This window comes from Triturus cristatus, chromosome 9 (genome assembly GCF_964204655.1).
Source record: "Triturus cristatus chromosome 9, aTriCri1.1, whole genome shotgun sequence".
NCBI lineage: Eukaryota > Metazoa > Chordata > Amphibia > Caudata > Salamandridae > Triturus > Triturus cristatus.
Window position 1 is genome coordinate 928,420,549 of NC_140592.1, and position 27,875 is coordinate 928,448,423.

Below are 27,875 nucleotides of genomic sequence, written 5' to 3' on the forward strand. Positions count from 1 at the left end.
ATTCTGCCTGACATAAATATTGCATACCTAATTATCACCCAACTGGATTTATTAACAGAAAATCTACATCCAATGGGGCAATCTTTTTTGTAACTGATATTTAGGATCTGATATTTATGTCAGAGGATCTTTCTGTAGTTGATATTCTATCATCCAGCCAACACCACTGAGTTCCAAAGCTTTGGTTGTCTCAATGTTTTATCTGTACAAGTGCACTGTTTTTCCTCCACATCCCCAAGTCCTTCCCACTTCTAAGAGTTCTATACACTTTGTGCGTTGAAAATTGGATAAACCTAAAACACATTCTCTGATATATTTTTTAAATCACTTGCAATTGTGGTCATGTATTTTTCAGACACTGCTGGAGCCAACTATTATTCTGGATTGCTGGCCTCGTCTATTTTCCTTAAAGGAACACACAAGAAACTTATCAATAAATCAGGATAAGGGGAGAGATAGAGTGAATAATAGGAACATCTGATCTTTTCTCAATAATTAGCTACCCCTATTTGTGTTAGGTCCAGCAAAGGATTAAGTAGTTTAGAGTTAAAGTATTGGAAACAGAACACATTAAAAATCCAACTCCAATTAAAAAAATAGAGACTCGTTTATTGAACAAAATGACACCAAAATAAATTGACAAAAAACAATAAGGGGAACCAGGGGAATTTTTAAAGTTTTAAATAAAAATAGGAGCAACAAGCATTAACCAGCAACCGTGGTCATCTGGTTGCACTTGACTGGGACCTAGGTCTGGCTTAAGACCAATCACGATGGAGAGCAAGATGGATAAAGAAACTAGGTTCAACCCGGTCAGAAGGGAAACCTTCTTACTTAGTCTCTGAAATGGAATTAAAAAATTGGGAAAAGGCAGCAGGCTGTGGCCATAAATAGCTCCACAAGGCCGAATAGCTGTTGGATGAGGTCCAGATGAAGCCTTTGACTTTGGTGGGAAAGCTCAGAGATTGAGAAATTCAAATTTCACGTCCAAGGAAGGTCCCTTGCTGGCTGAATACTTTTGGCGCCTTCGTCTGGTGAAGATTTCTACATTTGAACTTAGTCACATTATTGGAGCTCAGATTCCTCAAGAAGGGTAAGGCTACAAATTGTAGATGAACAGTGCTCTACAAGGCTGGATGGATACCTTCTCTGAAAGGTAGCTCTTGATTCAGAAAGCGCCCTTTTTTTAAAATGGCGTAAATCCGTTCAGTAGTTCCTGAGAAATTCAAATAATAGTGGTGAAAAAATTATATTCCGATAGGAAACTTTAGACACAGTTATAGCAAAAACTGCTGAACGGATTTACACCAAATTTGGCCAAAAGGTACTGCTTGGTACAGAAAGCGACCTTTTTAAAAATGGTGCAAATCCATTCAGTAGTTTTTGAGAAATTAAGAAATAAAGATAGTGATATCTAGAGGCACGGAGGATCCGTGCACCCTCCCGATCACGAGCTTCATGTTAATTGGCTGTCAACACTCCCAACCAGGAAGTGTTGGCAGCCAATTTGTGCCTCGGTAGAACAGAGGCAGAAGAAAACCGAAAAACAAATGTGGAAAACAGGAAAAGGGGGCAGGGTAGAAACACCCTGACCCCCTAGGCCTTATCAGGGGGTCCCACAAGGACCCCCAGGGCCCAAAAGTTTTTTGGGTTTTTTTTTAAATCGCGGGATGCGTGGAGGATCTGCGGATCCGGACGCGAAAATAAAAAAAATGAAGCGCGGGCTCCCGCGCTTTGTTTAAATAAAGCCCCCGAGTGGGCCAGGTCCCGGCGGCAGAAAAAAAAAGTGGGGGGGCCCCAATCTCCCCCACACTGCCCCGGGGACCGCCACCCCCCGGGGCTTTGCAGAAAGATTTCCCTTGATGGCCCTGGGGACGGCCACCCTCCAGGGCCGGCTCCTGCAGTGTCCCGGGGTGCCCACTCCCGGGACACTGCTGTTTGCTATGGCAGAGCGGGAGTCTCGCGGCTCCCGCTCTGTCATAGCAAACTCTGCTTTGGTTTTTGGAGGAGAGAGCAGGGAAACCTGCTCTCTCTTCCAAAAACCAAAGCCGATTGTTTTTCCACACCGGGAGCTGCATCTTAGCAGCTCCCCATGTGGAAAAGCAATGCCGGCTCCCGCAGGAGGCGGGGAGCTGGTGGGACCGTGGGGGGATTGGGGACCCCTCCACGGTCCCCAACGGAGAGAGCCAGCCCCAGGGGATGGGGTCCCCAGGGCTAGAAGTGGCCCGGGAGGAGGGACACACAGCCCCCCTCCTCAAAAATTAAAAACAAAAAAAACAAAGGCCGGCACCGGGGCATGAGGAGGGGGGCAACGCAGCCCCCCTCTAAATAAAAAAAAAACTGGCCATGCCCCGGGGAATGGGGTCCCCGGGGCCGATTATGGCCTCGGGAGGGGGGTCATGCGGCCCCCTTCCAATTTTTAAAAGTGATGTAATATGTGACGTCATCAGCAGTGCATTGCGGGGGCACGAGTTATAGTTAGATGAACTAACTAGAACGGGGGAATTTCAATGGTTTTGTACGAGTGGAATGTTCAACTAACTATATAATAATAATATTGCCCCCGGAACTTGGCACCCCAGGGGGTAATTACCAATGAAACGCGGAAGCCTGGGTTTCATTTTTTTTTTTCCTTAAATCGGCAGGATCCGCGCATACATCCATACATTGTTTTGGCCCAGGGGGTCCGACCCCCTAAGCAGGCCTAGGGGGGTCAGGGTGTTTCTACCCTGCCCCCTTTTTGCGTTTTGCGCACTTTTTTCAAGGATTTCTTGTGTGTGTTCTACCGAGGCACAAAATGGCTGCCAATACTTCCTGGGCTGTAGCTGCAACTAAAGGAAAATTGCATGGAGAAAACACGTTTTGGGATCCCCCTTTTTTCTCGGCCCCGCTTGATGAATCACCCCGAGACTTTCAGGATAGGAGCGGACCGGAGCTGGCCAAAAGTTTGGAAAATTTCGCGAAGATTCGTCAACTGGTGCCAAAGTGTTTGGGAATAGAATGTTGCGGATTTCCTATGGAAAATAGGTCCTAACTATAACTACCTACTGGCGACCGCCAGTAGGTAATATATATGGTCATGTGATCAAGGCAGAGAGCTGTCGAAACGCGTCATGGCGATACTATTTTTAAAGCAATAAACAGAAAATAGCACTTATCTTGGGTCTACTCTCGTTTGTCTCCTGTGGATGAAAAGTGTTGAAGAGCGATTATATATCGTCAGTAGATAGTTATAGTTAGGACCGTGTTTCCATAGGAAATCTGAAAATTCTATTTTGAATAACTTTGGCGCTGGTTGATGAATCCTCGCGAAATTTTCAAAACTAATGGGGCGCTCCGCTCAGCTCCTACCCTGAAAGTCTCGGGGTGATTCGTCAAGCGGGGGCTGAGAAAAAAGGGGGGTCCCAAAACGCGTGTTCCCCATGTTATTTTCCATAGAACCTTTAGTCGAAGGTACAGCCCGAACGGCTGAACAGAATTACTTTAAATTTGGCAGAGAGGTAGTCCTCAGGTCAGGCATGTGCCTTTTGAATATATGGAGTCAATCTGTACAGTAGTTCCTGACCAAATTGCAGTTAAAAGTACATAAATATCTATATGCGCGCACCGTGCGCGAGCGTAATTCTGATTGGTGGTTACATGTCAGTCAACATTCGAATCGGTCGAAATCAGGAAGTGTTGTCCGCCATTTTGTTTGTTTTGGGTGCGACACTGAAAAAGAGAGGTGGCAAACGTGAAAAGGGGGCAGGGTAGAGAGTTCCTGACCCCCTAGCCTTTGTCAGGGGGTCCCTGAAGGACCCCGAAGGGTGAAAAAATATTTTTTTTTTGTTTAAAAATCGCGGGGTGCGCGCACGGTGAGCTCACAGTGAAAAACCTTAAAAAATATATATAATAATACATAGATTACTTAGCATTTAAAAAACCGTACAAATTCACTTACAAAACCATAGGTTTCACACACGTTATAGTTAGGAATAAGCATTTAAAAAACCTTGCAAATTCAATTAAAAAACCATAGGTTTCACACATGTTATAGTTAGGTGGACATTTCACTCGTAAAAAAACAATGAAATTCCCCCGTTATAGTTAGTTCAGATAACTATAACTCACGCGACCGCCACTCTATCACAAGGATGATGTCATCAGTGATGTCATGAGTGATGCCACTGACCATGTCATGAGTGATGTAATATGTGACGTCATGAGCAGTGGATTGCGGGCGCGCGAGTTATAGTTATCTGAACTAACTATAACGGGGGAATTTCATTGGTTTTTTACGAGTGAAATGTCCACCTAACTATAACATGTGTGAAACTTATGGTTTTTTAAGTGATATATATATATATATATAATCTGCTCAGCCCTACCTGCCTTTCGAAATCAGCCACCAGTAATGCATCTACACATTTTCATTTAGAACTCTATTGCTCTGTCATCTTGCATTTCCATTCCTAATAGTATGTAGATCTCAGCGCAATGGAAGATAGGCAGGTAGCTGAGGTGGGGGGAGGAATGCTATCCCAAGATGTCTTCACGCTGGTGAAGGAACCACTGGCATACTTGATACATAGTGGGGGCTGCACTGGAACATACAACCGGAGCATACAACTGCTTCATTAGTTGCTTTTTCTGCTGAAGCTGAGAATATACTCAGCTGACTGAGAAGAAGCATCTAATGGGATTGGATAAGACATAAAAACTTTTAAATATCTGTTTATACGACTGTATCACAGAGATGAGGAACTTCGGGATGGAAACTTAAGGAAAGCAATAACATTGATCAAGCAGTCCCTATCTTTCTGAAAAAAGTCCCCTTTCTCTTGTGGGAATGATTGTGAAAATGATAATTATACCCAGGTTTTTATATTATTTTGATGCATTAACCATCATAGTCATGAATAAAGTGTTTAAAGAGCTTCATGGCCTACTTAGTTAATTAGTGTGGAGAGAAAGAGGGAGAACAGTAACCATAAGTACAATCAAGTGCTCATCCGACCCAGGGGGTTTGGGAGCCCCAAACAATGAGAGTTCATTTTATTGCAATTTAACTGCAATGGCTGATGCACTGGATAGGTCCCAACTCAGACCAATACAAAATTGGAATAGAGGCAACCGTGAGAGGACACACCTAGTTGAAGTGTTGTTAGGAGAAGTCACAATAAATCACACCCTAGATCATTGTGGATGGTGATTGTCTACTGCTTGTGACAATACTTAAAACAACAAGCTTACCCCATGATAGATTGACCAGACACATCTCCTTCTGGATTCTTGATAGATTCACAGAAACAGCAAGGACACATGATAATAACACCCATGGCAACATTCGGTCATAGACAAAATAGGGGATCCATATATACAAATGGACTATTGTGTATGTTAGAGACACTAAGATATATATATGTGGAGTTGGAGCAGGCCAATATCAGATAAGGTGACACAGGGGCAGGATGATAATAATCCACCTAGAGCAGAGTTACGACAACACATTAACATATGATGCAATCAGACACGCAGTGACCACACTCAACAACATCAATACCCCTGCGTTTTTTAAGTATCACCACTGCACAAAGGAAAAATCTGAGAAAGCATTTATCAGGGGAACTCACCAAAAAGGAACAGAATACAAGCCTGGAATATATCAATAAGGTAACAAGAAGCCCTTTTTCACATTCACATTCACCCAATTTGATTACTTAAAATAAACTTACTTTTCTCCAACCAGAGTATTAAAAAATATATCCGGACACAATTGACAACTGCCCTAGATGCCGACGTCAAAAAGCAGATTTCTTCCAACGGGTATGGGAGTGTCCCCAAGTTCAAATATACTAGGGGAAGTGACAGCAATAATGTTCGGAAATGATGGAGAAGACTACCATGTTAATTAGGATAAGTGCACAGGACGAAAGGTATAAAGCACTAGTGCAGGTTTATAGACTTGGTGCTAGTTATAGCTAAGAGAAACAGAACCATGAATTGGCAGGCAAGCACACCCCTGAATGAAAAACAATAACTATTTGATGCTAAAATGATCGTTGAGAGTAATGTCACTAATAAATGAATAAATTGTACAAAATGGAGCATGCAGAAAAATATATAAAAATATGTACTTTTGTAACTCAGTAGGTCCTGATTAGTGTAGGTTGGAATAACATGAGAAAATGAATAAAAGAAAATGTTGGTTTGGAGCACTTCAAGTACATGCACATGGAATGTACCAGCCATCCACCTCTTTCAAAAGAATCATCTTTATTATAGAAAGGAAAGAGTACAGATGAGTCTGAGCTGGTGTTTGGGTTGTTTTTATAGTAATGTTATGCATTTTTTAAATATGTGTCTCTTTGCTTGTGGTCTGTTTACACCCAATGTAACTTCTGTGGGCACAAATGCAAGTTGCCCGATTAAAAAAAAAAATTTGGGGTGTTCTGAAGAAGTCAGCTGAGCAATATAAACAAAGTATCAGTGTAAACAAATTACATTTCGTAGAAAAGTAGAAAAGGCAGCAACTTTCTTTCACAAGGAGGGACAGGTTAGAACTCATTATTGAGTGGTTTGTGCTATTATGGAAGACAAAGAGAAATAAAGCACACAAAGTTCCAACTACTCCAATGTATTGGTTCCCACAGTATTACATTTATCTGTAATTTGCTTATAATGGCAACTCCCAAATTTTCTATTAATTTCTCCAAAGATGAATGTGTTGATAGGCTGGGACAGAGAGGAACGTGGGAGAACAGAGGGAGTTGAAGAGTAGATGGGGCTGTGAGAATAAATGCATGCTGTGACAGTAGATGTTAAAGGGACCGGATGAATGGATGGGACAAGTAAGTGGATGGGTAAGAGAGTCAGAGGAGTATGGGGCTGATATGATAGAAAAGTTCTTCCACTGGTCCACAAAGTGTTCTGAGGAGTGTGTCTTGGGATACCACATTTATGGTTGGCACTAGCTAATGTGTGGGAGTGACTACTAGACACTCCCTAACCAATGGGGTAAAAGTTCCTGGGGCCAACCTTACCCACTTTTCCAGTAGTTTCTGTTTGCCTTTAGAGCAAATAGGCCAAACATGTCATGTGCCAGGGCATTTTTTAACATGGTGAAAGACTTCTGTAACACTGAAGCTGGGCTCGGAGGGCTGGGTGCGAGTGCGAGAGTGTCACAGGGAAACCACCAGTGTGCTCTCACGTCCAACACTAAAATACAGTCTGAAGTAGGCTCTGCACCAACAAAAAACTAGGGGACAGACGTTTAATGAAACTAAACACGGTACCACAGTGCCTACACAGGAGACACACAAGAGTTGTTCTTTTGGGTAGTATGAGCTCTTTTAGAGCACATAAGTTTACATGTGCTGTAGACAGACCTGTCAGGCAGGGTTTGACATTGTTGTGCTAACAGCATGCCCGCAGCACCCATCTTGAATATTCTGCTGATCTCAGAGGAATCACCCCAACCCATTCAACTTGACCTGTCCATCAAACTGAGCTATTGTGTATCTCCTGGAAGGAATCCCACACCTCATTCACACCTCAGTCAGGCTAAGTGCAAGCTGGAAGTTGCTGGAGAGTTAAGGCAAGTTAGTCTTCAGGAACTCAGGGAAGAGTAAAGGTGACTTTCTAAAATATGTTATAACTACAAAATAGGAAACCTATGGTCAAAGCATAAGAAATCAGAAAGCAAGTGAGTACTTTTACTAGTGAAAATGAATCCCATCAGCCACCTGGGTAGCAACCCACATCATCTGGGATCCAATGGCCCTTACTGTGCCCTCCAGAAAGAACAGGGCAACAGCATGAACGGGCAACTAGAACCTTACTCACGGTTTAAGATATAGTATCTACCGTAGCTCAAAAAAGATGTGGTTTATTTGTTAGTGGTGGTGAGGGAAGCAGTGCAATGAAAAAGTGAAAATTAAAATCATCTACTGAAACAGATATAATACTTTATTGGTTCTGTTCGAGTGACGAAATAAAACCAGTCCAAGAGCTGTTTTGAAAAAATAACTGCTCACGTTCAGTTGGAAAAGAAGGTCTACATGTTTCAGCCTCTGGATTATGTGGTAATCAGGCTTTCGTCAGGATCTAAGAACTTTTGCTACTGCTATATGTTTATGTGTAATACCCAAAAGTGAAAAAACACAGTGAATGAAAATTATACAGCCTACTTGGGTTGCGGATTATATCATTCAACACTCTTTTTGACTTTTTCAGTAGTGTTCGTCCATTTCCTAAAAGTAAAAAGACATTAAATGCCAGTTATAATACAACCACCTGCTTCATCATTTAAGAATACGTGAACTCAGGTTGACTACTAAGTTGTCAGATTTGTGCTTGTACTGGGCTGTTGTTGGCCTTTCCTGCTCCTCGTGTTCGGAGGAAGAGGATCTTGCTCCCAATGTACTTGTTGTCTGCCTCTTCTCTTTCCCCTGTTTCTTCCTCGACCTTGTCCTAAAAACGGCTGATTATCGAAGAGTTGTGGTTGTGGTGGAAAGTGTGTCATGGGTTGTTGGTATTGCGGGAATGGATAATTCCATGGCGCCGGTGGCCACCAAGGTCCCTGCTGTTGATATAGTCCTTGCCTGCCACTTCTACGATTGTATCTAGGATATGATCTTATCCCTTGATTCTGCTGTGCCTCAGGTAAGAAGATTCCGAGTCACTCGAAAAAACCTCAGAACCTGAAGAGGAATAGTTAGACCCAGTCCGTCTACCTCTCTGGTTAAACTCTGGAGCTACATACCCTTCTTTAGTGTATGGATATACTTTCTCCAATGAAAATTTTGCTAGATCTTTCTTAAATTTCTCTATCTTATTCACAAGGATCGAATCTTTGTATTCTTTGTTCGATTTGTTGGTCTCGTCCATATTTTTCTTAAAAAGGGCATTAGTAATAGTTGTTTTAATTTGTCCTTCTAGGACTTGAATCTCTATTAATATGGCATCTGCAATCTTTTTTGCTGTATTTATGATCAATATCAGCCAGTCGCGTGTACAATGCCACGCGATCAGTGACCAATCTTTCATAAAGGTCTTATCAGTCAAAAAGAGGCGAGGGGCATTTGTTACCAATAGACCCGTAGGGGCGCAATTACCTCGGAGGTATTCTGTCATAATTGCGCCGTGAATAAATGTTCGCGAGTGTGTTCTTTTTAAATCTAGGAAAGATTGCCAGAAATCTTGTGAGCTCGATGGTATTTCTTGTATTGTATCTAGTATGCTTGGAGTAGCTGCTAAAATGGATTGAAGGACATCGTCATCAAAGGACAAGCCTGTATGTTCGGTCATGGCAAAAAATGTGCAATGTTTCGAGGTGTGAATAAATCTATCTCAATTTGTGAGATTAAGGAGAGAATTTGACCCGCAGCCGCAGCTGCTCTAAACAATCAATAACTAGATATATCTAAAGTCTACCAGATATATCAACACTATCGTACATACAACCATGGTTCGATATTACCTATACCGTATTGTGAGCCTTTGAAGTCGAGTGTCTTCTGGCTATGTGCGTTGCATTTACAAATGAAAGAGGCAGTGATTTTGGGCTGCATCATTGCAACTTTTTAACTTCCCTTTGTTTGGACGTCTGGCAATAAGTGTGCTTGTTTTTATTGGATTGTGTTCAATACACGTGTGATTTTTGCAACAAGCTATACACCCGTTTATGTTCATTTAGAGCGGGGCCTCATTTCCCAGAGCGGATACCTGGTGAGGAAAGGAGCGCCCCCGTATATTGACGGGTAAGCGTTTTGTTTCTTTGTGGGTTGCTTTAAATGTACACTGTGAATCACATAGTTGTACTAAGAGTTGCTAAAGGACCCTTTAAACATAGCTATAAATGATGAAGCAGGTGGTTGTATTATTTTTACTTTTAGGAAATGGACGAACACTCCTGAAAAAGTCAAAAAGAGTGTTGAATGATATAATCCGCAACCCAAGTAGGTTGTATAATTTGCATTCACTGTGTTTTTTCACTTTTGGGTATTACACATAAACATATAGCAGTACCAAAAGTTCTTAGGTCCTGACGAAAGCCTGATTACCATATAATCCAGAGGCTGAAACATGTAGACCTTCTTTTCCAACTGGACGTGAGCAGTTATTTTTTTAAAACAGCTCTTGCACTGGTTTTATTTCGTCACTCGAACAGAACCAATAAAGTATTATATCTGTTTCAGTAGATGATTTTAATTTTCACTTTTTCATTGCACTGCTTCCCTCACCACCACTAACAAATAAACCACATCTTTTTTGAACTACGCTAGATACTATATCTTAAACCGTGAGTAAGGTTCTAGTTGCCCGTTCATGCTGTTGCCCTGTTCTTTCTGGAGGACACAGTAAGGGCCATTGGATCCCAGATGATGTGGGTTGCTACCCAGGTGGCTGATGGGATTCATTTTCACTAGTAAAAGTACTCACTTGCTTTCTGATTTCTTAAGCTTTGACCATAGGTTTCCTATTTTGTAGTTATAACATATTGAAAATTAGGGGGTTAGAAACCTATTGGTCTATAAATATTTTCCCCTGGACCCCCTTTGATATATCTGGTAGACTTTAGATATATCTAGTTATTGAGACTTTCTAAAAATATACTTTTCCTTGATATTTATCACAATTCCAACTTTGACATTGAATTGGATTTTCAATGACTATTAAAAATAGTGGTTTAATAATTTTCCCATTCCCGAGGTATAGCATTATTATTTTTATCTGCACTATAGTTTTCTACATAGAAAAGCTAGGCCCCCCATAGTAAATATAGAATTATGGGCCTTGTCACTGTAGGGACATAGAAATATACATTTTCTACAATTATCTACATGCCCCACTTTTAAATACCATGCACCCTTCCTCGAAGGATACGAGGGCTTCATAGGGATGACTTAATATCATTTAAAAGGGAGTTCATTACTTGCCAAAAATTGTTATTTTGACAAGTCCCATCGTATGTTTTATACTGCAGCAGTCAGGCTAAACAAGATGGGCCTGTAGCCACGTTTGCACTGCCATTGTAGTGTATGGTGCAATGGTTGCTGTAGTACACGTGACATTGAACTTCCAGTCCCTGGATGCATTGTTTGCAGCATCTACTAGGGACATATGAGGGAGTTAAATGTGATAGTCAGTAATAATCCAATTGAAGCATGTGCAATGGGGGAACACAGGTACTTTATTAAAATACTAAAAGGTAAAGTGCACAGAGTTCCAAAGCCAGCAGAAATAGGGCCCAGCAGGAAAAGGTGAAAAATCCAGGGCAACAATGCAGAAAAGGCAGCTTTTATAGATATGTATGTATGTGTGTGTGTGTGTATATATATATATATATATATATATATATATATATATATATATATATATAAATATATATATATATATATATATTCACTGAAAAAACCATAGGTTTCAGACATGTTATAGTTAGCGGAAATTTTACTGATAAAAAACCAATGAAATTCCCCCGTTATAGTTAGTGCAGGCAACTATAACTCACGCGACCGCAATCTTCTGCTGATGACATATGTGTCTTTATGAAAAAAAAATATTTGTAATATATGTATAGCTAAAAATTTATGGAAGAAGACATGGGCAAATAAGTGTCTAAATACAGTATTAGCATCAGCAGAGGATTGCGGTCGCGTGAGTTATAGTTGCCTGCACTAACTATAACGGGGGAATTTCATTGGTTTTTTATCAGTAAAATTTCCGCTAACTATAACATGTCTGAAACCTATGGTTTTTTCAGTGAATTTGCAAGGTTTTTTTAAATGCTAATTCCTAACTATAACGTGTGTGAAACCTATGGTTTTTTCAGTGAATTTGTACGGTTTTTTAAATGCTAAGTTACTTTACGCCATTCGTGGCGTGCACGCCCACTTAACGCACTTAACGCAGTTCGCTTCGCGCACCGTGCGCGCACAGTGAGCACGCGCTGCGCTTCGCGCACCGCGCGCCCACTTTACGCAGTTAGTGCCGTACACGCAAGGTGGGCACGCAGTGCGCTACGCGCACCGCGTGCCCACGTTACGCACCGTGCGCACATGGAGGACATATTATGCGCTTCCTTGTGATAGGTAATCTGTTAAATTTAATTTGTAAGTGATGACAATATATATGCCATACACAGAGATTTTTTTTTTTTTTTTATTAAAATTTTTAACGTAAGCGCACCGTACGCGTACGGTAAGCGTAATCGGCGAAATTTTCAAAAAATAAAAATTTACCGTTTTTGGCCTTGGGGGATCTTTGAGGACTCAACTAACATGGCTATGTGCATGGGCGCTGTCTAAACAGCCCCTTTATATGTTTTTTGCCTTTGTTTACAGCCCCCCCTCAGAGTGCGAGAGAGAAAATGGCGGCCGCCGCTTCCTGGTTTCGACCGATTCGAATGTTTACTTAGATGTAACAGCCAATCAGAATCGCGCTCGCGCACGCCACCGTACGCGTACGGTAAGATTACGGTAAGCGTACCGTAAGCTGGCTCAGATATATATATTGATTTAAAGGCTATTTTCTCAGAATCTACTGAACAGATTTACACCAAACCTACAAAAGGCACTTCCTTGACCTGAGGACTACCTCTCTGCCAAATTTCTAGTAATTCTGTTCAGCCGTTCGGGCTGTAGCCCTGTCTAAAGGTCCTATGGAAAAATGCATGGGAAAAACGTGTTTTGGGACCCCCCTTTTATCTCAGCCCCCGCTTGACGAATCCCCCCGAGACTTTCAGGGTAGGAGCGGAGCGTAGCGCCCCACCTATTTTGAGAAATTCGCGAGGATTCGTCGACCGGCGCCAAAGTTATTCAAAATAGAATGTTGCGGATTTCCTATGGAAACAGGGTCCTAACTATAACTACCTACTGGCGACCGCCAGTAGGTAATATATATACATATATATATATATTATATATATACACACACACACACACACACACACATACACTTAACAGGTCTATATTGTGGTTATGGGGAAGTTATGGTGACAAAACAAAGCCTAAAAACTACAAATAATCACCAGTTATGGTTAACACTGCAATCCATAATTTTCCCAGCCTCCACCCTTGACGTGACAGAGGCAGTTTTAGATGTCATAAATAACCTTGCAGATTAGATTGCATATCATGTTACATGTAAAACTATGAACAAATAGGATTGTAGGATTATTGACTTGAGCTTGTGTTTTTTTAAATTTATGTTGTAGTCTTCTTACATATTGGTACAAATATTGTGCATTCATAAGCCTGCCTTTACAGGCACATCTGAACTCATCCATCTCATAGCTATTCATTGCTTCACCAGTGTCGCTGTCTTGCTTCCCATTTAATTTCTTTTCATCTGGGTGACCCACATCATTGTGCATGATAGTTACAGAGTGCTTCTATTAAGCTTTTTCCCTAACCATCTCCACAGTTGTGCGGCCACTGGTAGCTTGGTGCAAAGCAGTCAGGCTTAACTTAGAGGGAATGTGTAAAGTATTTATGCAGCACTTCAAACAGTAATAAAGTGAAAACACAATGCAAGAAAAAAATCCCACACCAATTTTGAAAATAGATTAGAATTTAATACATTATTTGAGACCAAAACTTCAAACATCCAGTCAGTAGGCCTGAATATATGTAATTTTAAAGTTTTAGGTAAAAATAGTGCCTAGAAGCACAAAGCACCAACTGTGGTTATCTGCTCGCACCCAACCTTGACAAAGTCACAAATTCAAGCCAAATGTGATGAAACATGAGCCGGAAAAAGGGACCAAGTTAGGCCAGCTGAACAAAAGTACCATTAATCCTGGCTGCGGAGCATTGCTAGATTAGCATTGAGGATATATCGTGCAGCGGCAGGTCCAAGGAGTTGTGACGCTATGTTACTGCAATGTGAGGTCCTTCATCATCGTTGGGAATGCCGATGATAAGTGGCTTGTGGTACGGAGTCCTGTATCAAAGATGTGTTGTGCACCAGAGATTCTGAAGAAGCTGCAGGGCTGCGATGTGGAGTCCTGCACAATAGTCATGGATGCTGCTGATGAGGGCCTTGTGATGTGATAGCCTGTGTCATGGATGCATCACGCAGTGGTGGTTCAGAGGAGACTGCAGGCTGCAATGCAAAATTTGGCTTCGGAGATGCGTCGGTCTGCAGCTGTTCTGATGGGGAAGCGAGGAGTTATGTCATGCTGCATTAGTTCTGCTTACAAGACCACTGCTGAGCTGGCAGAGCACTTTCAGGCCTACTTCTAAGGGTCCAGTACTGTGGTGGCACCACTTGGGGGATAGGAATCACAGCAGATTCCAGGAGCTAGGTTCAAAGTGGTTGGAGCCTTCTCTGTCCCTGAGGCTCTGATCAGGAGGCCACCCAACTAGCTCTTGGAGTAACTCCGGTGGTTCTGGGTTCAAGCTGCAGGTCCAGTCCTTTCACTCAGGCAGCAGGACATCAGGCAGTGGGGCAACAGTGTAGCAGTCCTTCTTGCAAAGCAGAACAGCAGTCCTTCTGAGTCTTCCACAGGTCCAGAGATGTACTCAAGAGTTGGTTCTGAGGGTCCAATATTTAAACGTAATTTGCCAGCTTTGAACTCGGAGAAGGTTCAGGAGGTTTTCACCCCAGAGGTGTTTGGAATTTCTTGGCCCCCTGCCCTGGAACCAGCTTGTCTGGGGTCACAAATGGCTAGTGTCAAACCCTTTGTGAGTGTGCTCAGTCACAGCCTTTGAGATGTGCAAGCGTGGTAGGTGACAGCTCCTCTCCGTCATCAAGTCAGTGATGACCCATCCTGCCAACACCTACCATCCCTTTGTCTCACTGTCTGGGAGCAATACACATAGATCAACTGCCTGCTACACCTAGTCATGTGACTCTGGATACAGGCTGCAGACTCCAAATGGTTAGGGAAAAGAAAATGCCAACTTTCAAAGTGGAACTTTAAGAATGGTGTCTTATAATTTAACCTTACCATTAAAGAGGACTTTAAAGAACAATTCTTAAGACACCAAACTTAACATTCCTACCCGCTCGCAATTGAAAGTTATCACTTATTAAATGTAGTAAGTTAACAGAATGTTATCCTAAGGAAGAGGCAGGCCTTGCAGTAATTTAAAATGAATTTAAAGGTGTTTCACCACCAGGACAAGTAAATGTTAAACGTACATGTCCAATCTGTTAAATACACCATACCTTGCCCTATGAGCTGTTAAGGACCCACCCTAGGGTGACTTAAATGTATTAAAGAGGAAAGATTAAGCCTAGCAAAAGGTTTATTTTGCTAGGCTGAAATAGCAGTTTAAACCTATACACAAAGGCTTTAATGGCAGGCCAGAGGCATGTTTAAACAGGCTACTTAAGTTGTGGCACACTCAGTCCTGCAAGCTCACTAGTTGCATTTAATTTACAGGCCCTGGGTACATGCAGTGCCACCTTACTAGGGACTTACAAGTAAATTAGATGTGTGAATTATAAGGGGCTGCACTGACAATGGGAATTCTATTACCTCGGTGGTCAATACAAGCCATCATTATCTGCGACTCTTATTCACATTGAGTCAAAGCTTTGGAGCATGGCGTACGTGATTTTTCTTAAAAGTAAGTGCTTATTTTTCTCTGAAAGTAGGTCTGCCCTTAGAAGTTGTGACAGTGAATATCTAATATCCGTTCATGGAGACAAACAAGACAAGCTTTGTATTTTTCAATTTTGCTGTATAGTGCATTGCATCATATGATCAAGGGATCCAAACTAGCTTCTTGACATCTAAATATTTGATGAATGAGCTGAAATGTTTATGAAGGTCCTACCGGTCTGCTGATTTCAGCAAACCTATGTGTTTTCTGGAATTTAAGTTGGGCCAAAACAGTTTATACAATCGAGGAACATGTATTTATCATGTTATATAACACTGGTGATCCCTTAAAGAAGCAAATTGGAAAAATAATTTATAATTTTGCATAGATCGACAAATGTGGTACATTAGGTCTTTAGTGCTGGCATTGGTCATATATGTGAATTCTTGTACAGTACATACCAGTGAATTCATCGTTCCGAACATGCAGAACATACTTAAAATTCAAACACCATAAACATGGAGTTGCCAGTAGTAGCAATATTGATCCACTACAAACTGAGAATAGGCTGTCTCACTTTGTGCCTGAGCTTTGTATCAATCCACAGAACATATTTCTATCCACAATTAAAATGTAACATTACAAATTAACTTTTATAGGTTGCAATTATAAAAAGTAATATAATGGTAAAAGTAGATACAATTTTACCAGCTGCTCCATATCTATGTTGACTGAGGAACCGAACAGCTGCGGCCCAAAACACTCGCATTATTCAGACCACCCATAACAATTAAACATTCAGATGAGGGGGGCACTGCACCACCTTCCATAGACATACACTCCCAAATGCCCACATTTTGAAGATTTTTAGCTAAAGATCATTTGGGCAGCTTGCTCTTAGAAAGAGGAAATTATTGATCAAGCATGTACCTACAGGCAAACTCATGCAAAAGTTACTGACCTTTGATTGCTCCGGAAAGCCCATAAGGATGACGATCAGATGATCAGCAACTTGGGAGCCGGCATCCAAAGGAATTGGCATGCAGGAAGAGGGCGAGTTCATACAGACCACACTGTGAGTCAGGGATCCCAAGAGTAGCCATGACAGGAGGCGGATGTGAGTGACACATTCAATAAATTCTTTAGGCCTATTGGAAGAAATATGCATTTTAAGCACTAAGATCTTGTAGCCTAAACATATACATGTTATGGTAGCATTATGGTAAGTGTAATGGTATAATAGTTCCTCATTTAACTTCAAGTTTTCAGCAAGTTAATCACAAACACTCGGTGACTTAACTACTTAACACTGAAAGTGTATATACCTTTCAGGAGACTTAAGTTATGATGATGGATAGATATACTACTGTAAAACCTTGTGTTCAGATTTCTAAATTCTACGTATTACTTGTCATTAGCAAAACAGAATACAATTCGTAAAACAACAAGTCTTTAAATTGTTTCAACTGGTTAATAAATCAGTAGTAACTGCACATGCGTCCGGTGGCACTCTAGTTCACGATGTCCCAAAAGAAATATTATTGTGTGGAGGAATTCAACAATGGTGTGCCATTTTAAGAAATGAAACATGAAAGAGGACTGGAAATATTAAATTACCTTTACCAACAAACTGGGTGGATAGTGATACAAAATACGAGTGATAAGAACATCAGTGAGTTTATACTCTAACTAGAAACAAGTTAACACACATTGAGAACGGCGGGCCGGCATCGCCACGCCAAAAGTATGGCGGTCGAGCCCGTCCCCCCTCGAGAATGAACAGAAGGCGGGCCTGTCGCGCGCATTAGTGACACGACAGGCGCGCCTCCTCCAACATAGGTCCCGGCCCGGAGGCGTGACCCAGAAGTGATTAGAATCACTTCCGGGTCACACGAATGGGCGACGTCAGGCCAGTTAGCACTGGCCTGGCCACCTGAGGCAATAAAAGGCTGGGGAGCACAGGAGTCTGTCTCTTTGCTCCTTGCACCCCAGCCTGCCCCCAGCCTCGCTATATCTTTCAGGTTGCTGTTGCTGTCCTGAGCTGCGGATCGGGGTATCGTCTGGTTGAGGATCGGACGTCGGCTGCAGATCGTGTGTCGGTTTTAAACGGCCGAAGCGCCGTGTGATCGTGGGTCGGCCGAGAAGCGGCATGTCGTGTCCGGCATCGCCCCAGGGAGTTGCCTGCGTAACATCTAACTACCGTCAGGTACCCAGTTGGGGTGGCGCAGGTGCTGTTTGAGAGCGCACACCCCTCCGGTTTTAAGTTTAGCCCCGCATTGTAATTTGTCACCGTGCGCCGTCTGCGTAGCGTTCGCGGTGTGTAAACATCCCAGTGTGCCGGCAAAAGAATTGTCTAAATACTAGCGTTATACTCATTGTATTTTGTCACCGCGCATCGTCTGCGTACGTGCGCGGTGTGTAAACAACCTGTGTGCCGGTAAAAGTATTGTGCTCTACACGCATCTCCTGGGGGTTTTCATTTGCATCGGCAGCATGAAAGTTATACCCGCATTTGAATTTTGCCGCGCGCATCATCAACGTAGCGCGCGCGGCGGGGCAACATTGCAGTTGGGCTTTTTCAAAGAATTTTACTTTGCGTGTTTGTGCTAACTGAAATTGAATTTATGCTCTTTAACTGGTGATAGAGTGAATGGGCATAGTAATAGTTGCATTGTGCACTGTTTAATGTTTATCGCAGTACCATTACATTGTCAGCTGATTTGTTAAAGCTTTGATACCCTTACACTTAAGGATGCTTGCTCTGTAATGCACTAAGCTGTTTCAGTGGACATAGACAAGAGCTGTTGCAATTGACATACCCCTGTCTTGTCGCAATAGGCATTGTGGTACACTGTTAGCTTATAGGTTTGTTCTGCTACCCTTACTCTCAGGGTTGTTTGCTTGTGTCACAATTCTGCCTGAGACCTCATTCAGATTACAACAGGTGGGTGAGGATATTGTACTGTGTTCCTGAATAATGGCTGGAAAAGCAAAGAGGGGGGATCAGCGCTCTCGTGTGGAGAGGCTGATGGAGGAAATGATGAAAAAGGTGAACGAGCTTGGGCATGGCCTGGCTAATCTTAGGGAAAAAGTGGAGGGTCAGGAGGGGCCAGAGGAGAGGGCTAGGCGCAGCAATGTGCCCCCCAAGGCAGCTTTTCCCCCAATCCCAAAAAGGGTTAGAGCAAAGAAACGGGTGGAGAAAGAACCTGCTGCACCCATCCCCAGGTTCCCAGGGGAGACGATCCCGCTGCGCTCACCCCCCACGTTCCTCAGGTGCCGCTTGTGCCTCAGGGTGAGGTCCCTCATGTCCCGGCACCCACCCCGGTCCCAGTACCAGAGACTCCGATGGCACCAGTCCCAGTACCAGCTCCACCTGTAACACCACCCGTCCTGGTGCCAATACTTGCGCCTCCAGTGGCACTGCATACCCCAACACCACTGCCAGCTCTCCCTGTGACTCCAGTGCCAATAGTAGCCCCTCCAGTGGTGCCGCATGCCCCAACACCACTGCCAGCTCTCCCTGTGACTCCAGTGCCCCAACCCGCCCCCACAGGAGTGCCTCCCACTGTCACAGGGGTCCTGGGCCCTGTTGCACAGCCCACGGGGGAGACACCACCGAGGGGGGGGATCCCACAAGACATAGTTTCACATTTGGTGGCAATCTTGCCATGGTTGGGGAAGGCAGTCATCCTCGCTCCAACGGTGGGGTCTAAGGATTTGGGTACCGATGCTTTGGCAGAGGCGAAGTGAATTGTGTCTCAGTTTAATACGGGGCCTGTGGAAAAAATTGTTGAAGGGCCTGCTGCACTATTACCTATCATTAAAGGGGGTAGTACCAGCACACTGGAGAGCAAGGGAATGTCAGTTTCCAGTGCGGCAGCAGGGAAACAGGAAGAGGCACCTGGGAACAACGCAGCAGGTAAGCTGCCAACATTGCCTATGTTGGACGTAGGTGAGTCCCGCTCTGAGCGTGAATTCTTAGGCAGACAGTTTCTCTAGAGTTAAAGAACAGAATTTGGGCTGTTGAATATGTAAATATGTTCTCGTTGCTGATTTGCGAAAGAGAAAGGGAGGAAGCAAGAAAAAACAAAGATTATATACTTCCCAGGGAATGGGCCAGTCAGATGTCGAAATACAGGGTGGAAGAGAACTTACTCAACTGGATCAGAGCTTTTTCCATATTTCTGGCAGTAACGGCGGAGCGTTTCCCAAATTTGCAGGCGCAGATGGCTTGCTACCAGAACAGGATAGTTCTGGCCCATGATAAATTCGCAGGGGGGGGCTTGGAATATGACAAGATTTTCAGGGTGGCTAAGGCATCCGATCCATCGCTGTCATGGGACCAAATAGACACAATAGCATGGTTGGATCTTTTTGGGGGTGAAGGACATAGTAATACAAAGAGCCAGTCCCCCCAGTCCTCTCAGCCTTTTCATTCCTTTCGGTCACAGGGTAACACGAGTTACACCAATAATTCGAATGGCACTGGGGGGAGTTAGGGGACGTGCTGCGATTTTAATAGACGGACTTGCACCAGACCGCAAGGAATGTGCAGGTTCAAACATGCATGTTCCATTTGTGCCAACCCATCTCACCCCGAATCCAAAATGCCTCAAAAGATCAAAAGACAAGGGTAGGAAAAAACGGGAGTGAATCGGTGACCCCGCTCAAAGCTCGGTCTCTCATTGATGTAACAGCATTGACACCATGGCTCAACAAGTATCCCTGCCATCTTACTGCAAGAACTCTTTTGGAGGGTTTCAGGGATGGTTTTAGGATACCAGCTCTAGGTTATGTGGGATCACCAGAGTGCAAGAACCAACTCTCTGCGCGGGCCAATCCAGGTTTCGTTTCCACAAAAATCGCCAAGGAACTGCGCCTGGGTAGAGTAGCGGGCCCATTTGAGTCTGTCCCTGTTGAGAATTTTGTCTGCTCCCCGTTGGGGGTAGTGCCCAAAAAGGTGGAGGGAGAATCAGACTCATACACAACCTGTCAGCCCCCAGGGGAAATTCACTGAATGATGCAATTGATGATGAGTTTTGCAGTGTAAAATACGCTTCTTTTGACCAAGCAGTGGAGATGCTCAGGGGTTTGGGCCCTGGAGCATTGATGGCGAAATCAGACATAGAATCAGCCTTTCGTTTACTCCCAGTACATCCAGACGATTACCATCTGCTTGGTTTTAAGTTTTAAGGAAGTTTTTATATGGATATGTGTATGCCAATGGGCTGCTCTGTGTCATGCGCATATTTTGAAAGATTCAGTTCATTTTTGGAATAGGTGTTCAGACAGAAGACAGGGCATCAGTGGGTCATGCATTACCTAGATGACTTTCTTATCTTGGGGGCACAGGGCTCCCCGGAGTGTGGGTGGGTGCTGCAGGAGTTTTGCATGCTCATGCAGGCTTTTGGGGTTCCTTTGGCCCCGGGGAAGACAGTTGGACCAGCATCAACAATAGAGTTCCTGGGCATCGGGTTAGATTCCATTCAGAGGTGCTTTAGGTTGCCCATGGACAAAGTCACCAAGTTCAGGGCAGCTTTACAGCTATGTTTGAGCAAAGAGAAGGTCACACTCCACCAGCTGCAGCAGACAGTAGGGACACTAAATTTTGCTTTAAGGGTTATTCCGATGGCAAGACCGTTTTCCCGATCCATCTCACAGGCCATGGCGGGGCTCAGGGAGAAACATCACCACACAAGGCTGTCAGCTGAGGTTCAGCAGGACATGTGAATTTGGAAGGCATTCCTGCAGGACTTCAATTGCAGAGTAGTGTGGCCCGGTCCGCCCACTGCCTCCGCGGAGTTGGGTTTAATGACTGACGCCGCGGGCAGTGAGGGATTTGGTGCCATACTCGGTACCGAGTGGGTGGCACAACGGTGGCCTGCATGGTGGGTGGAGATTGTCTTGACAGGTAACATCGGTTTCCTGGAGCTCTTCCCCATCTGGGTGGCATTGACGGGATGCCAGAGCAACTGCGTAATCAGTCAGTGGTTTTATGGTCATACAACATGACCGTCGTCGAATGCATCAACCAGCAAGCAGCCCGGTGTAAGAGGATTCTCCGCCTTTTGAAGGAGATTGTTCTCAGATGCATGAAGCTGAATACACAATTTAGAGCTAAACACGTGCCTGGTGTCCTTAATCATGCTGCTGATGCACTTTCTCGCTTTAAGATGTAGGTTTTCAGGGCGCACCTCCCAGCAGCGGCGGTCCACGCCACCCCCTTCCCAGAACAGCTCTGGCAGATTGGTGCCCCCATCTACCGGACCTCGTGGCAGCTAGCCTAGCACCCAGGACCAGGAAAGCATACGAAGGGGCATTCTGGCAATATTGTTCTTTCTTGGGAATGGGGTGGGCTGAGAGATGGCACGACACAGGTGTGCTCCTTCAGTACCTGGGTTTTTTACAAGGCGATGGGAGTTCTGCTTCAGCAGCTAAGTGGCATGTTGTGGCAATCTCCTTCTTTGCCCAGATCAGCGACAAAGGGGATCCCACTAACAGTTTTACGGTTAGGAAGGCTCTGAAAGGTTGGCAACGCCTCCAAGGGTCGGCCCCAGACACAAGGTAGCCAATCGGGGTGGAGCGCCTGACATCATTACTAGGGACCCTCCCCGCAATTTGCAATACCTCAGGCGAAGTACGGTTGTTCACCACAGCATATTCATTGGCCTTTTACGGAGCATTCAGGATTGGGGAATTAGTGGCCCAAAACAAACTGGACGTACACGGCGGCCTACAGTTTGACCACATCAGGGGGAAGGATGACACATTACTAATATCAATTAGGAAGTTCAAGACGGATCAGGAGGCACGAGGTGATGGGGTAGTACTACACCGGGCACATGGTAACCCATGCTGTCCTCTTTCACATGTGGAGAGTTGCTTGCAGGTTAGACCCTGTGACAAAGGGGGGCCTTTGCTGATACATGCGGATGGGGTCCCACTGACACGTTTTCAATTCAAAAGAGTGCTGGACATGGCAATCCAAAAGGCAGGTTTGAACCCAGGCAGTTTTGGAACTCACTCTTTTAGGATAGTTCAGGGGTATCATACTAGACCTGTTAAAAAAGGGAGGGGTTTCTCTCAATATTATCGTGCTGCACTTGGGGGGGAACGATCTAGAAAAGCTGGGTAGAAGAGGGTTGGTAGAAACTATAATCACAGAAATAGGCTGGTTAGCCAAGACATGCCAGGGTTGCACTATCGGGTGGTCTCATATGATACCCCGATTCCAATGGAGGGGAGGGGAATCTGTAAAGGTGTTGAATCACTCCGCAAGGAGAATAAATAATAAAATAGAGAGCCTTTTCAGGGCTCCCCACCTGCAGACCATCGCCCATGGGTGCATTAGGGGTGAACCGTGCTTCCTAAAAGACGGTGTGCACCTGTCTAAAGTAGGCAATGAGGTGTTCCTAGAGAATATATTGGCGTGGTTGGGTGGCCTTAGTCGCAGGGGATGACCTTCTAGTGAGCGCAGGGGGGGGCTAGAAAGTTGTCAACTATGCTAGCCTGTGGCGGTAAGGTCATAATTGGCGAGCAGTAAATTTAAGGTCCTTAGAGGGCGGCGCTATTCTTGAATGGGGTCGCCCAAGTGGGAGGGACAAGTGGTCTCTCCTAGAACTCCAGGGACAGTTGGGTGCGGGGGAGGAGGGAGTCACGCTTTCTCTAGGCTGGTTGGCCATCCCACACGTGCACAATGGCACCAGTAAATGGCACACAGCTGCAAGGGCCCCTTTATGGAGATCAGGTACAGAGCGTACGGGGGTAACCGGGGGGGGAAGTACCCTCACGGTGAACGGCCCCTCTGCGCATGCACACTCCGGCTGGAGGGCGTGGTTAGAAATTGATAAAATGTCTGTAGGTGTGTGCAAATAGGTTTAGAAACATTGTTTGCCTTAATGTCATTTATATAGGCATATATTTTAAGATTGTTTTAGTCTTGAAAAGCAGCTGACATATTTGTCTAGTAGATGCAGTGCTTTGTTTTCACATGTCCTTCTCAGGATTCTTTGGTCATTTTATCAGCATTCACATTTGAAGCTGGGCCATATTAGTTTCTCAGCACTACCACACCACAAAGGAGACCATGAAAAACGCATTCTACGACTATATTCATTTAGCTGAGAAGATGCTATTTGATCATAATAAGTGATAGATCACCATAGGAATGTGAAAACTGTGCATTCTGTGTGATGTTCAACAGTAGACTAAGGTTTTTTGACACTGAGAATGTTCTAAGTGAGCATCTGTACAACCACATTCCTCCAAATGTCATACTTGTGTTTGCTTTTTCTTTTAAAAATTCAGAGTTGGATCTTACCCCTGTTGCATTGCAGAAGGAGGATGATAAAGCCAAGGTAAGTACCGAACCACTGCTTTGTTGTCCCGATGGTTTCCCCTTGTTATTTCCATAGAAGCAATTTGTGCTAATCCAACTTTGAGATGGCCCCCAAAGGTGTCCTCATGTAGTGGCTGGGAGCAAGTCTTCATGTGGCTCTGAAAAGCAAAACATTGGTTTCCATTTTCTTTCTTTAACGTCTGTACCTCATTGCAGTTCTGTCTTCCTATCTTAGCGATGTTTGCTAACATCTTCTAGATAAATGATCAAGTTGGTGGAGAGATGGTCACAAGACCAAAAAGGAAATCAAACCAAACCTTCAAAATAACTCACTGTTTGTGTTTATGGAGGCCCTTTTTCAAAACAAAAATCAGTCCCTCTCTGCCTGCTTGTCTGATTGGCCCAACAGAAAAACTTGGATGCCTGAACAAGAAAATGTCCAAGTACAAATGCCAGGATTTCTATTGGTTTCCTTCTTAGATTATGTTGGAACTATATCTGTTCGGATACAGTTATTCTAATTTTACTGTATTTAAAGTTTTTGTTTAATACTCACATTGCCACACGACAGCTCATTTTTAGACGGAAAAAAAGTTAAAAGAAGATTGCAAAAGCAATCTAAGAATTGAGGCTGATGGACATAACCTTGGCTGTGTGCTTGGTAGATAAGGAAGGCATTTTTTTATTTTCTTTAAAGCCTAGACTCAGTGTGAACCGTCATATGTGCTGAAGGAGGGCCACATGTGCCTGCACTTGCTGGTGCTTCCATAAAGCAAATTAAGTAAACATCTTAGGCACCTTCGAGTGGTGGCACCAATTTACTACAGAAGGCGGAAAAAGCTTGCTCTGATAATCCTAGACTCACTTCAGAGCCCTACATTTTCAGGCGTAACCCTAACTGGAGAGTTCTTGAGCTTCCCTAGATCTAGAGGCAATTGCATCATTACTCTAATTGTATCTATAGCTTGGCAAACAACAGAACACACGTATGGTGAACAGATTATGTAAATAAGGACTTGACCAATCCTACTGTGCACACCTAAAAATGTAATGCCAGACTCGAAGCATGTGCCAGATGTACATGCAATGCACTCAGTAAAAGTGGTGGCAATTTGTGCACTGACTTTTACCAAAAGCATTGGTATTTGGTAAACCGGCCTATGTACTAGTAGGTCGGTTCATGAAAAACCGCATTGTAGTGAGTGGCAATTTGATGTATCTCATTAATATTAATGAAGTAGGACACAAATTGCAATCCACTGCAATTCGTTGTCATCACAGGAATGGTGCCTGCGGGAGTCAGCAGATCACCATGTCTGTGATTGTTTTAAATAAAAAAAAAAAATGATCTTTGTAAACTGCAGATCGTTGTCCTTAAAGGAAAACGAGAGGTGTAAAAAAAAAATGAACATTTCACAAATGTTTTTAGGATTAAAGAATGTCTTTTGACATTCACAAAGGGGAATGGATCCCTTGAGGACCCCCTTCATGTTTGTATGTCAGTTACCACCTCCTTTGAGGTGCCAGTAAAATATTAATGTTTGACGACCAGATTTCGGCCTCAAAACATTAATACATACCATAAGGAATTGGTATTTGGAAGAGAAGCCCCATATATGCCCTTCCAAATACAGATTCATTCATAAATTCATTTAACAATTTAGAAAAACTTTTTTGAATCATTAAATGGGCTTAATACATTTGAATAAGGGTTTTAGCATTCACAAACCCTAATGACAGGGTTAGCATACGCTAAACCCCATTGTACATCTGGGCGCATGCCCTTTGTTTTTATACTTTTGAGATGTTTCACACTCAGCAAATAAACTGCCATCAGTCCAACAAGCCGGCTGTAAATATTCTCTTTCTGGATGGCATGACAAAATACAAATATGTATTTTCCTCTGTGTCAAAATTCTGGAATATCATCAATTCCAAACCATTCTCTGAAAGTATATTAACTGGAATGAAGTTTGGGGTGAAAACATTCAAAAAAGGTATAGAGAACATTACAAAAAAAGCTGTTTTATGTAAAAGTGAGGCATTAATGTGTCATTTTTCACGTCAGTCAAATGGTTTGGCCAATCAGAGAGCAGAAGAGATTAAAACATAACTGACAGGAAAGAATAATTTATTTGAATAAAAAAGTAAGAATGAACACAAATAGTGACTGGTATTTAAATTATTGTGAGCATGACAGCATTACAAATGCTGCAGTCATACTTTTTGATAGCTTGGAAACATGTGAAGAGCAATTCAAAATGGATCTGTTTTTGCTCACTCAACCACGAAGTGTTTATTTTCTGAAGGCAACTAGGGAGAAAACAAATTAATATGCGAACCACACATTTCCAACCTATAAAAAAATATGTTTTGTATTTTGCCTATTCAGATATTCAGACTGCAAAATAAAGCTTGAGAAGCAAAATCACTTTGCAAATAAATAAATTAATAGAGTGATGCCGAGGTGATTGCTTACATATAAAAAAAATAGTGTTGATTGGTCCGTTCTCCCGTCAATCAAGTGGGCGGACCAATCAGAAAGCAATAGGTCTGCAGACACATTGTCTCTCCTATTAAATAAAAATAACCTTGACAACCATAAAGAAAATTGTGACTGACTTCAATCCATCTATATTTCCATCTTATTAAAAATGTGTTGTTTTCGTTGAGAAATATTGACTTTTTTTCGGAGTATCTCATAACCACCAGCAATTTTGCACCACTATTACCTTCAAAACCAACTTCTGTTTGTATACATAACTAAATACATCGACAGATTGATACATAGATGGATAGAGATGGATAGATGGACTGATCATATGTGTACGTGAATACACACTGGACATCAATAATATTACTAACAACATTAATATATGTAAACATTGTTATTATATATAGGATGCCCATTTCCTAAGTGGCAGCCTTATAATAGTACACTTATAGAAAATTTCAGAAACTTCACAGTGAATACATGACAGGAGGTGAATAAAGAAAAGAAATTGCAACCATTGTCCAGAATCTTGGCAGACTGTGGCTCTGATAATTCTTAGTGGGGAGTTCCAAAAAAGCGGGCATCAATGGGTGGGGCTCTTGCCTGCACTCTCTAACGCAAGGCTTTACCAAGGGGAGGAAATCAGTGCCTCCCTGAGAACTTCACTCTTACAATGGAGAGGAGACACTTCAGTGGTGCCAATTCTGAGAAGCCAAATTTATTTGCTCTATAGGAAGACAATCTAGACAACTGACCGGTTGGCAGGTAGTGAAGGTTACAGAACATGGAGGAGGACGGAGCATGGAAAGGGCCCAAAGAAGTAAATTCTCATTAGGAGGTAAAGACTAAGTTCTCAAATTATCCAAGTACCGGTAGGTTGGGTCAAAGTCGAGATTTCCCAGAGTCTGCTGAGCCAGGCCCACACACACATACTTAGATGATCACGTTTACAAAATCCAAAAAAGAGACGTTTTAATGGAATGTTTTGAAAGGTGCCCATCCCCCCCAAAGGCCACCAAGAACACGTGACAAAATAACAAGAAAAGAAGTCCAGAACAGGAAAGCTAATGCTCTAGATAAGCGGAAGCGCTCTAACTGATTTAAGAAAAAGTCGCCAATCAGTGTTGATAGTGGTGCTGTGTTTCCCCCAAGCTGGGAGTAAATTTGTTTCTAAAGAGCTGGGTTTCATGGCGCTGTCAACATATGTACGTTGTCAACACACAAATTCATGCAGCACCTTTGTCGTCATTTATACGAAATCTGACAAAGGGGCTTGGGTGCCCAAAATGATCATTTTGCAGGTCTCTGCCATTTTGTTTAAACACTATTTAAGCTAAAATAACAGAACAATGTCCTGCATTGGTGATTTTCTCTTAAAACAGTTGTGTTGCTTTACCAAAGCAAATTTACAGCACAGTAGTTCTTCGGAATAAAATATGGTGGTAACTGTACTGTGCAGTAAATGCTTTTACCTCTGCTTAGCAAATTAGGTTCTCAGAGTGCTCCC

At 43.2% G+C, this 27,875-nt stretch overlaps 1 protein-coding gene across 1 annotated transcript in view; it reads right to left on the reverse strand.

Annotated features, from left to right (window-relative positions):
• Positions 1-27,875, reverse strand: part of UNC79 (unc-79 subunit of NALCN channel complex) — a 628,882-nt gene that overhangs the window by 42,379 nt on the left and 558,628 nt on the right. The window contains exons 47-48 of the mRNA XM_085626482.1: positions 23,857-24,032; positions 16,498-16,684 (exon numbers count right to left, since the gene is read on the reverse strand). Of these exons, the coding sequence (XP_085482608.1) occupies positions 16,498-16,684; positions 23,857-24,032 (363 nt within the window). The remainder of the gene's footprint in view (positions 1-16,497; positions 16,685-23,856; positions 24,033-27,875) is intronic.